The 12,237-nt window shown below is 40.4% G+C and overlaps 1 protein-coding gene across 1 annotated transcript in view; it reads left to right on the plus strand.

Moving 5' to 3' along the window:
• Positions 1-12,237, plus strand: part of IPO11 (importin 11) — a 220,202-nt gene that overhangs the window by 70,546 nt on the left and 137,419 nt on the right. Inside the window, exons 9-12 of the mRNA XM_062212061.1 lie at positions 1,820-1,890; positions 6,478-6,670; positions 7,295-7,447; positions 11,529-11,572. Of these exons, the coding sequence (XP_062068045.1) occupies positions 1,820-1,890; positions 6,478-6,670; positions 7,295-7,447; positions 11,529-11,572 (461 nt within the window). The remainder of the gene's footprint in view (positions 1-1,819; positions 1,891-6,477; positions 6,671-7,294; positions 7,448-11,528; positions 11,573-12,237) is intronic.

Consider the following 12,237-nt stretch of genomic DNA (forward strand, 5'->3'; position numbering starts at 1 on the left):
AGAAAAAAATAGAAGTCTTTCCAGGAGAAGAGAATGGGGTAAATATGGCAAAATAACATGAAGAGTTTCATTAGAGAACATAGTAGTTGATGGACTTGTGGACATTATTCTTAATGTACAAAAGTTTAATTATGCCAGGGAAATTATCAGAAGAAATATATCTGAAGATATGAGAAAAGTGATATGAGTATGTTGCTTATCTGAGTGTTTTATGCTGCTTGAAAAAGTATTTAGCTTGGGCCAACATTTGTGGTATACCAGGTTAAGCCACCACCTGCAAAGCCAGAATCCCTTATGGTTGTTGGTTCAAGACTCTGTGATCTAGCTCCCTGCTAATGCACCTAGGAGGGCAGCAGAGGAAGGCTCAGGTGCTCGGGCTCCTGTACCCACGTGGGAGACCTAACAGGAAGCCCCTGGCTTCTGATTTTGGTCTGGCCCTGTCCTGGCCGTTGTGGCCCTTTGGGGAGTCAACCAGCAGATGGAATATAGATCTCTCTCTCTGTTTCTCTCTGTCTCTTTCTCTCTCTCCTCCTGCTCTGCCTTTCAAATAAAAAATAAGTAAACCCCCCAACATTTTTTTTAGCTGATTTAATCTTTGTGATTCATTATTCATTTCTAAAATTTCTACCCTGCTGCCTTTATAAATATTATTTTTTTTTACTTCTTCTTTAAAGATTTATTTATTTATTTTGAAAGTCACAGTTACAGAGAGGGAGAGAGAGAGGAGAGACGAAGAGAAAGAGAGAGATCTTCCACCTGCTGATTTACTTCCCAGGTGATTTCAGCAGCCATCATTGGGCCAAGCCAAAGCCAGGAGCCAGAAGCTTCATCCATGTCTCCCACATGGGTGGCAGGTGCCCAAACACTGATTTTCCCAGGAACTGGATTGGGAGTGGAGCAGCCAGAACACGAACCGGCATCCATATAGGATGTCAGCATTGCAGGCAGTGGCTTTACTTACTACACCACAACGGCAGCGTTTGTGTTGCTGTTTTTTTAAAAGATTTATTTATTTGACAGGCAGAGTGAAAGAGAGAAGGGAAAGATAGAGGGAGATCTTCCATCTGCTGGTTCACTCACCAAATGACTGCAATGGCTGGGGTTGGTCCAGGTTGAAGCCAGGAGCTAGGAACTGCATCTGGTGTCCCACAGGGGCCCAAGCACTTGGGCCATCTTTTGGTGCCTTCCCAGGCACTTTAGAGGGCTTGATCAGGGGAGCCAGATCAGAGCGGAACAGCTGGAACTTGAATTGGTATTCTGATATGGGATGCTGGCGTTGCAGACGAAGGCTGCTAATCAGTTGTGCCACGTGCTGGCCTCCCAATTTATATTTGCTTAAGAAGCAGAGAGACAGAAAGACAGATTGCAATGACTGGGGTTAGGCAGGGCCAGAGCCAGAAGGCCAGAACTTAATTCAGGCCTCCCATGTGAGTGGCAGGAACCAAACTACTTGTGCCATCGCTGCTTCTTCCCAGAGTCTGCATTGGCAGGAAGCTGCAGTTAGAAGCTGGACTGGGCATTGAACCCAGGTACTCTGAGTGTCTTAACTTGTAGGTCAAATGCCTGCTCCCAAGTTGATACCCTTTTACAACTTAAAATGGATCTAGCTCATATTTTAGGATTAATTTTGTACAGCGTGGCACTCAGGATTATTGTATCTTATTAGGTGTGAATTTTGGCATTCGTTTGTAAGTAATTCATAATGTATAATATGTAAAAATACAACTGGCAATGTTTTTGTAAAGTTTTGATGTTATCTTGCTTGTGAATTTATAGACTTATAAAATGCGTACTAATATTTGAAATGTATTTTTAACAGGTAGAAATATAGGCACAGATAATGTATGTAGAGATAGATTGGAAAAGACCATCATTCTCTTTACTAAAGTGGTAAGTTTTATTTATAAGTTTATTTTCTCAAATATGTATATTCATATTTAGAAAGAAAAATGATATTTTGGTAATACCATTTTCACTTTTTTTTTAAAGTTTTATTTTATTTATTTGAAAGACAGAGTTACAGAGAGAAGTACAGCCAGAGAGAGTTCCATTTGCTGGTTCACTCCCCAAATGACCGCAACAGCCAGAGCTGAGCTGATCCAAAGCCAGGAGCCAGGAGCTTCTCCTGGGTCTCCCACGTGGGTGCAGGGGCCCAAGCACTTGGGCATCTTCCACGGCTTTCCCAGGCCACAGCAGAGAGCTGGACTGGAAGTGGAGCAGCTGGAACTCCAACCGGTGCCCACATGGGATACCAGTGCTTCAGGCCGGGGCTTTAGCCCGTTGCACCACAGCGCCAGCCCTTTTTCACTTTTAGCACAAAGAAACTTTTGTTCTCTTTATAGGGAAATAAAAAATCACCTTCATATCTGAAAGCCTTTAGAACGTACAGTAAACTTATGTACCATATATTATAGTACATTCTTTGCTGTGAAAGAGTCAGCCTATTACATACTTGAGAAGTTGATTACTCTGCAGCTTTTTATTCTTGGACCCACTGGGCGAGCCAAGAGAAAGAAAGCAGGGAGTTCTGCCAGAAGCAGATTCAGTGTAGCAGATAGTATATCATGAAGTCAGCATTTTCAGAATTACTTTCAGATTATCGTCATCAATATCACATCTTTTGAACCGAATTATATGGGTGCAATGTGCAAATTTCTGAAAAATATGCTTTATAAAACATTAATTTTTATGAAATTTTGGGCTTGGAGGATTGGGAGAACTGTAGGGTTATAGGAATTGGAACTGCTTTGGGGACTTCTTGCACTAAAAATAGGTACTTAAAGATGAGTGTGGAGCGCCGGATTCTATCCCGGTTGCCCCTCTTCCAGGCCAGCTCTCTGCTATGGCCCGGGAAGGCAGTGGAGGATGGCCCAAGTGCTTGGGCCCTGCACCTGCATGGGAGACCAGGAGAAGCACCTGGCTCCTGGCTTCGGATCAGCACGATGCGCCGGCCGCAGTGGCCATTGGAGGGTGAACCAATGGCAAAAAGGAAGACCTTTCTGTCTCTCACTATCTACTCTGCCTGTCCAAAAAAAAAAAAAAAAGGATGAGTGTGGATATATAACTCTGTAACCTAATTTCCTTTTTTTGTTTTTGGTTTGTTTTGTTGAAGGTTGAGTAACGGGTTAGTGTTGTCTATCTTCTATGTTTTTCATTTCTCATGTTCCAAATAGCCTCAGTAACAAAGCCCCTGTAATCCTCTTAAGATCCAGTAGAAAATTGACTCACATCTTTCAAGTTAAAAAACACAGGAAAGTAAAACAAGGTGACCTAGTTAGTCAATGGTTCTGTGCAATGCATATTACTGATACTTGCTACATCTTTGTTACCAGTAGTGCTGGCGTGGTATGTCAGTTATGTAACTGAATTTTTTTAAAAAAAGATTTATTTATCTGAAAGAGTTACAAAGAGAGGTAGAGACAGAGAAAGAGAGAGAGGTATTTCATCTGTTGGTTCACTCCCCAAATGGCTGCAACGCCCTGAGCTGACCTGATCCCAAGCCAGAAACCAGGAGCCAGGAGCTTCTTCCTGCTCTCCCACGTGGGTGCAGGGTCCCAGGAACTTGAGCTTTCCTCCATTGCTTTCCCAGGCACATTAGCAGAGAGCTGGATCGGAAGTGAAACAGCCGGGACTCGAACCGGCACCCATATGGGATGCCGATGCTGCAGGCTGGGGCTTTAATTTGCTGCACCACAGTTGCTGGCCCCTTTATAACTGAAATTTAAAAAGCATTATTTAGATAATCTGTTTTAGAAAACACATTGTTTATTGAACTACTAGGTTTTCTTTTCCAATTCTTTCTTTCGGTTACTTTAGGTAATATAATGGATAGATGTTATCTATAGTTTTTTTCTTTTCTGAACAAATTCATTTATACAATTCAGGTTTATGATCTGAAGACTTTATTAAAGCCTTAAAAATTGGAATGTTTCAAACACACCTCCAAATAGAATTGAGTAACTGAATCCTCAGGAGATTCAGCTTCAAGAGTTATTGGCGTGTGGTCATGGTCAATCCTGTTTTATCCGTGTGCTTCGTTTTTCTCCCACCTTTGTTGATAATTTCAGGGCTGGGGAACATCTGGCTTTGGGGCCATATAAGGCCTGAGAAATCATTTGGTCTGGCCCTGCCAAAGCAACTGCAGGTGGGATTTAAAATTCAGTAAGTCTATAATAGGCTAATTTTTTTCAAAAAGATTTTATTTATTTGAGAGGTAGAGTTATAGACAGAGAGAGGGAGAGACAGAGAGAAAGGTCTTCTGTCCACTGGTTCACTTGCCCAATGGCCAAAATGGCGGGAGCTGGACCGATCCAAAGCCAGGAGCCAGGAGCTTCTTCGTGGTCTCCTATGTGGGTGCAGGGGTCCAAGCACTTAGGGCACCTTCTGCTGCTTTCCAAGGCCATAGCAGAGAGCTGGATCAGAACAGGAGCAGCCGGGACATGAGCCGGGACTGGTATGGGCTGCTGGCACTAACCTACGATGTCACAGCGAACAGGCTAATTTTTTTTTTAAGATTTATTTTTTTATTTGAGAAGCAGAGGTACAGAGAGGCAGAAGGAAAGAAGAGAGAGGGATATCTTCCATCCGCTGGTTCACTCCCCAAGTGGCTGCAACGGCCAGAGCAGGGCTGTACTGAAGCCAGGAGCTTCTTCCTGGACTCACTGAGAGTGCAGGGGCCCAAGGACCTGGACCATCTTCTTTTCCCAGGTGCACCAGCAGGGAGCTGGATTGGAAGTGGAGCAGCTGGGACCTGAACTGGGGCCCATATGGGATGTAGGCACTGCAGGCAGAGACTTCACTTAGTATGCCACAGCACCAGCCTCAAACAGGCTAATTTTTAAGTTGATAATTTTGTATGGCCCATGAATAATGTTATAAATATCCAAATGGTCCTTGTCAGACAAAAGGTTCCCCACCCCTGTAAGCAAACTTCAGATTTCACTTAGTATTATCTGTAAAATATTTGAGTATGTGTTGCTAAGCAATGAAATTTTTAAAGAAACATATTTGAGAGACAGAGGCAGATACAGAGAGATCTTCTGTCCCCTGGCGAATTCCCCAGTTCCCACAACAGCCATGACTGGGCTAGGCTGAAGCCAGGCGCCAGAAACTCAATCGAGGTCTCTCCTGTAGGTGACAGGGAGCCAAGTACTTGAACAATCATCTGCTGCCTCCTGTGACGTACCTTACCAGGAAGCTGAATCTCATGCACTGTGATATAGGTTATGAACATCAAGAAGATCTTAATTGCTGTGCCACACACACACCTGAGGGTTTTTTTATTGTTCCCCCAAAAGAAAATGTGATGATAGTTCAAATACTTGGGTCTCTGCTGCCCATGTGGGAGACCTGGATGTAGTTACTGATTCTTGGCTTCAGCCTGACCCAGCCCTATGTATTTATTACAGGCATTTAGGGTAGTGAACCAGCAGGTGAAAGATTTCTCTGTCTCTGTCGAGCTGTGTTTAAAATAAATAAAAATAAAGTAAAAAAAAAATCTTATCAAAATCATTGTGTTTCACAATAATGAATTTCCTAATTTGAGATATTTGTCAGTTATCAAATATCTCTGATTTTTCAAAAATTTTATTGTTTTATATGAACTAGGGTTCAAATAGTGTCATTTTCTATTGTTAATGTTGATGAAGAGCTCCGATAGAATTTTCTGTATTTTACACTAGTCAGCTTATATCCCTGTGTGTCATTTAATATGTTCCTTTGTATCTGCATTCCTCCTTCCATATTTTTGTGACTTTGCAGTTAGATGTAGAGATTTAATCTCACTCTGTCTTTTGCTTTGTGGGATAGGGTAGGATTAACAAGAATACCTTCTAGATGGTGCTTTGTATTTCATATTGCATCAGAGTACAAAGCACATAATATCTGCTTGTCTTTCTTTGTGTGACTATGACTGATGATGAGTAAACTATCAGAATTCCTCAATAGCCTTTCCCTTCATGATTTCAGTGGCCGTTTTTCATCATTGCCTCGGTCCTTTATTTGATTAGAGGTTGTAAAATGATGGTGTTCTATTCTGTTATTCCTTTTATATTTATTAACAAAAAAAAAAAAAAACCCTCTATCATCAACTATTTGATAAATCAAAATGCAGTTTTATGCAGGAAAAACAGGGTTATTTTTTAGTTCTTTTCTTTATGACTTTTATAGGCCTATATTTAATATGCTTAAACTTTTTGTAACATATTTACTTGCTCTTATCATGTTAAATATGAAGTGGGTCTGTTTTGATGCCTGAACTGCAAATAATAGCAAATTCTTTTTATGGGTTAGAATCTGATGTAATCCGTCATAAATCATGTATCCCAAAAAGGGGCATCATATATGTAAAACCTCAAATACAGACTCCACTTCAGGGTTCAAAACTTACTGAATGTGTGTTAGAAGGATTATAATTGGAGTGGTTATTAATTCTAGTATGAATTTGGGAAAAATGCATTTTGAATTCTTTCTTTATAGCTTCTGGACTTCTTGGATCAGCATCCCTTTTCATTTACTCCTCTAATTCAGAGATCACTGGAATTTTCTGTAAGCTATGTTTTTACCGACGTTGGTGAAGGTGTTACATTTGAGCGATTCATAGTCCAGTGCATGAATCTTATCAAGATGATTGTCAAAAATTATGCTTATAAGCCATCTAAAAATTTTGAAGGTAATACTTTACTGGTAGTTTAAAAATATTTTTTTCTTTATTTTACTCTACGTATAATTGCTATCTTGATAATTTTTTTGGAAACTCATTTATTGATAAGGAATGCCATTTTGAATTAGTGAATACCAGCTTCCCCCCAAAAAACCATGCAGTACGTTTAGTAAACTATTTTTTTTTGCAGCACTATAGATCAGTTAAACTTCATAGGTTTAAGAACCACTGAAGTTTATGTTATCAGCTGTTTGTTTGAACAACTAAAAGCTTTCTCTTACTTTAAATGAGTAAGATTGCTTGCAACAAGTTTGTTTCTTATGTTATTTGGGGTTCATTCATATGCATGTGTAACATGATGAATGAGGGAATCTAGGAGAGAAGAGTTGCTTCTGTATGTTGTGATAATGCAGCACAGAACTTTATAAGCTGTAACAGTAAGGCAGAAGAAGCACTGATGTGTGTTCTAAATAAAGTTAAAACTGTCTAATATGTGTGTTGTAAAACTGAAAAACTATACACAAGTGATAGTATCTTTTACCCTGAGAGTCTATTTTTATTTATTTAAGTGTCATTATCTAAGTTAGTTGAATGTTGCCTTGTACAATTAACTTGGAAGTTTTATTTTTCTAGATAGCAGCCCTGAAACTCTTGAAGCCCATAAGATTAAGATGGCATTCTTCACATATCCCACTTTGACAGAGATCTGTCGAAGATTAGTCTCTCACTATTTTCTGTTAACTGAAGAAGAACTGACAATGTGGGAAGAAGACCCAGAAGGCTTTAGTAAGAATTAATTTTTTTGGCATGGCTTTTCTCCCTTTCTATAAGTAGATATTTATTTGAATGATGGGAATGATAACATTGTACAATTTTTGTGCGTTTTTGTTATTTGAGAATCAGAGAAGAAAGTTTCCATTTGTTGGTTCACTCCCCAAGTGCCCATAATCACCAGGGTTGTGCCAGGGCCAAAGCTGATAGCCAGGAATAAACCAGTTCCCCTGTGTGAGTGAGATGAATTCAGTTTTTTCAGCTAAGATCTGTGTCTCTCGTGTCTGTATTAGCAGGAAGCTGGAGTGGGGAATTGGAACCAGTAATCAAACCCAGGCATCCTGACATAAGGAAACCCCTGTTCCACTTGTTATTTGGCACTTTTGATATGAAAAACTTGTTGTTGTTTTTTTTTTAAATTAACTTGTCAGGAAGGCTGTATGGGCTAGAAGTTAAGGCACCTACATCCCATATTGGAGTATCAAGGTTGAAATCCCAGCTCTGGCTTCTCACTAGCTTCTGTTAGTGCAGATCCAGAGAGACATTGCTGATGGTTCATGATAATTGGATTCCTGCCTCCCAACACCTGACTTACATCTCAGCAGCCGATCAGTCCATTGCCAGTGTTTGAGGAGTGAATCAATGAATGAGAGAGCTCACTCATTCTCTGTCTCTCCAGTAGAAATTAAATAATAATTATAATAATTTTCCATCTTCTCTTGTGTACACATTGTAACAAACTGAGAAACAGAAAAGGAATGATTTGTTCAAATAGAATGCAAAATTTTGCCCAGTAAGAGACCTTTTGAGTTTTTCTTTTTAAAGATGTATTTATTTATTTGAAGACAGATTTACAGAGCGTCAGAGGCAGAGAGAGAGAGAGAGAGAGAGAGAGAGAGAGAGAGAGGAGAGAGAGAGATCTTCCATCCACTGGTTCCCTCTCTAATGGCTGCAATGGCTGGAGCTAGGTCGATCTGAAGCCAGGAGCCAGGAGCTTCTTCTGGGTCTCTCACATGGGTGCAAAGGCCCAAGCACTTGGACCATCTTCTACTGCTTTTCCAGGCCATTAGGAGAGAGCTGGATCAGAAGAGGAGCAGCTGGGACACAAACTGGTGCCCATATGGAATGCCGGGAGTACAGAGACTTTACCCGCTGTGCCACAGTGCGGGCCCCTTTTTGAGTTTTAAATGCTATACAATTTAGACTATCATATACTTTAAAACAAAACATAAAATTACTAACGCCTTTTCTCTTTTATGTCAGTTTCTACTTCTATCATATACTTTAAAACAAAACATAAAATTATTAACGCCTTTTCTCTTTTATGTCAGTTTCTACTTCTATCATATACTTTAAAACAAAACATAAAATTATTAATGCCTTTTCTCTTTTATGTCAGTTTCTACTTTGTGGTTCGTTCCATGTTATTTTTCATCTGTAGAAAATTTTGTCTCCGATTTATTTGAAGTTTTTAAGTTTGTGATTTATTTATTTGAAAGGCAGAGTTACAGAGATGCAGAGAGAGAGAGAGAGAAAGAGAGAGATCGAAAGATCTTCCAAACTCTGGTTCACTCCCCAAATGGCCGCAATGGCCAGAGCTGGACTAATCCGGAGCCAGGAGCTTCTTCTGGGTCTCCTATGTTTTCAGAGGGGCCCGAGGACATGGGCAATCTTCTACTCCGTTCCTGGGCCATAAGCAGTGAACTGGATCAGAAGTTGAGCAGCCACGACTTAAACCGGCACCTGTATCAGATTCTGGCACTGCAGGTGATGGCTTTATTCGCTGTGCTACAGCGCTGGCCCCTAAAATGTTTTTATAACATCTAAAGCTTAAAAAGTATTTATTTTTATTTGAAAGGCAGAAAGAAAGACACAGTCTTTCATCTGCTGGTTTACACCACAAAAGCCCAAAACAACCAGGACTTTGCCAAACTGAAGCCAGGAGCCCAAAACTCAGTCCAGGTCTCCTATGTGGATGGAACAGCCAGAACTCAAACCAATGCCCATATAGGATGCTCGCACTGCAGGTGGCGGCTTTACCCACTATGCCGTAGCACCGGTCCCATGTTTTGTGAATTTTAAACTGATATTTTATCTGTTTGAATTTTAGTGATATGTACATGAGTAACAGAAATCTTTTCATGGCTCTTAGTGTACAAAATCAAGGAATCATGTATTTTAATGAAGTGCCTGTGTGTGAATTACTTAAGCGAAGGCTAGATGTTAGCCTGTGCTTATCCTTTTTACTGGATGCTCATATATAGTTACTCATGTATGTTTTGTAACATTTTAAATACCTTTAACTATTGGGAAGACTTATCTTCCTCCTCTTTTTGTCATTTAGAAATAATTTTAGGGGCTGGTGTTGTGCATAGTGGGTAAAGCCACTGCCTGCAGCACTGGCGTCCTGTATGGGTACCAGTTTGATTCTTGGCTGCTCCATTTCCAATCCAGCTCCCTGCTAATGGCCTGAGAAAGCAGCAGAAGATGGCCTAAGTGCTTGGGTCCCTGCACCCATGTGGGAGACATGGAGGAAGCTCCTGGCTTCAGATCAGTCCAGCTCTGGCCAACTGTTGTGGCCATTTAGGGAGTGAACCAGCGGATGGAAGATCTATTTCTCTGTCTTTGCCTCTTTTTCTCTCTTTCTCTGGGTTTCAAATAAATAAATAAATTTAAAAAATAATTTTAGTTCACTTAGAATACATAGCAAGGGCTGGTGCCAAGGTGCAGTAGGTTAATCCTCCTCCTGCGTTGCCAGCATCCTATATGGGCACCAGTTCTAGTCCCGGCTGCTCTACTTGCAATCCAGCTCTCTGCTATGGCCTGGGAAAGCAGTGGAGGATGGCCCAAGCCCTTGGGCCCCTGCACCCACATGGGAGACCAGGAAGAAGTGCCTGGCTCCTATCTTCAGATTGGCACAGCTCCAGCTGTTGCAGCCATTTGGGGGGTGAACCAACAGAAGGAAGACCTTTCTCTCTCCCCCTTACTGTCTGTAACTGTACTTCTCAAATAAAGCAGATGAAATCTAAAAAAAAAAAAAAAAAAAAAAAAAAAAACTATCTTTTTTTGTCTTTATTTCTTCAGCTAAAATAGCAGGTTTCAGTTTCCTTCCTCTGTCCATTGATTATTGATTTGAAAGGCAGAGCAACAGAGATAGAGGGAGGGAAAAAGAGAGGGAGAAGACAGAGGAGAGGAGAGGGGACAGAGACCTTCTATCTGCTGATTAATTCTCTAAATGCCCATGACAGCTGGGACTAGACCAGGCCTAAACCAGGAAGCAGGAACTCCATCCAGGTCTCCTATGTGGTTGGCAGGAACCCAAGTACTTCCCAGGCACTTAAGCAAGAAGGTAAATCAGAAGCAGAGTAGCTGTGCCGTGAACCAGCACTTCGATATAGGATGCCATTGTCTGTTGCCCACTGCACCACAATACTCATGCCTCAGTTTGCTTTATTTATGTGTTATATATAATACTGTAGTGTGAAGCTTTGGATCCCTAGATTTTTTTAAAGTCTTAAATGTATTTTTATAGATACAGAAAATATATGGAAGTATGGCTAATTATAATTTGTGAAACATAATTGCTGTTGGGGCCAGCACTGTGGAATAGGAGGTTAAGCCTCTGCGTGTAGTGGTGGTATCACATATGGGCACCAGTTTGAGTCCTGGCTGCTCCACTTCTGATCCAGATCCCTGCTGATGGTCTGGGAAAGCGGTGGAAGATGTCCTATGTGCTTGGTCCCCTGTACCCATGTGGGAGACCCAGAAGAAGCTCCTGGCTCTTAGCTTTGGCCTACCCCAGCCCCACTGGGGAGTGAACCAGCAGATGGAGAATTTCTCGCCTCTCCCTCTCCTGTGTTTCTGCCTTTCAAATAAATAAGTCTTTTTAAAAAAAAAAAAACAATAAAAAACCTTAATTACTGTAGTGAAATTTTGTGGCGATACTGTTATTAAGTGATATATATATAAGGCTTTAATCTCATGGATTTACTTTTACTGTACCAATGTTATTCACATTTTTATTTTCAAACTGAGCTTTTAGGAACCTCATTATTTCATTTCTCAAGAATGTCATTTGTTATGTTTTTAATTGCAGCAGTGGAAGAAACAGGAGGAGATTCTTGGAAATACAGTTTGAGGGTAAGTATTGAAAGAAAAATTGACGAGAGACTTCTTAATCCTTCTAAAACTGTTAGTAGAGAGTGACCATCTGTTGGAGATTCCAGCAATTAGATAGGAAACTGTTCATAACTGCAAAAATTATGTTTGAGAGGAAAGTACTTAATTAAAGTCTGAATTTTCATCTGAATTTTTTTTATGTTTACTTGGGAATTTGCAAACTGAAAATTTTTTTTCATTTTTGGTTTAATTCCATGGGAAACAGTTATCACTAAACAAAGGGAAAATAATCTGTTAAAGTGAAAGTTGGGACTTTTGGACTAAAATTATTTTACCCCCTCCTAATGATTTTGTTAAAGCTTCTTTTGGTATTTTATTTCTCTTACTACCCAGTGTCAGTCTCAGAGACCAGCTCATTGTAAAACTTTCAGTTGTAGGATACTTTAAAAATACATCTGATAGGACATGCATTTTCTGTTGAGGAAGATGTACCCATGTGGCCATTGGTGGTTCTTTGTGATAAGGCTTGTGTTTTACCATTGCTTTTCTTTTCTTTTTAAAGATTTATTTATGTATTTGAAAGATGAAGTTTCAGAGAAGCAGAGAGAAAGAGAAGTCTTCCATCTTCTCATTCGTGCCCCAAGTGGCCACAGCTGCCAGGGCTGGGTCAGAATGAAGCCAGGAAC

Source organism: Lepus europaeus, chromosome 15 (assembly GCF_033115175.1).
Source record: "Lepus europaeus isolate LE1 chromosome 15, mLepTim1.pri, whole genome shotgun sequence".
In the NCBI taxonomy this organism is placed as follows: Eukaryota; Metazoa; Chordata; class Mammalia; order Lagomorpha; family Leporidae; genus Lepus; species Lepus europaeus.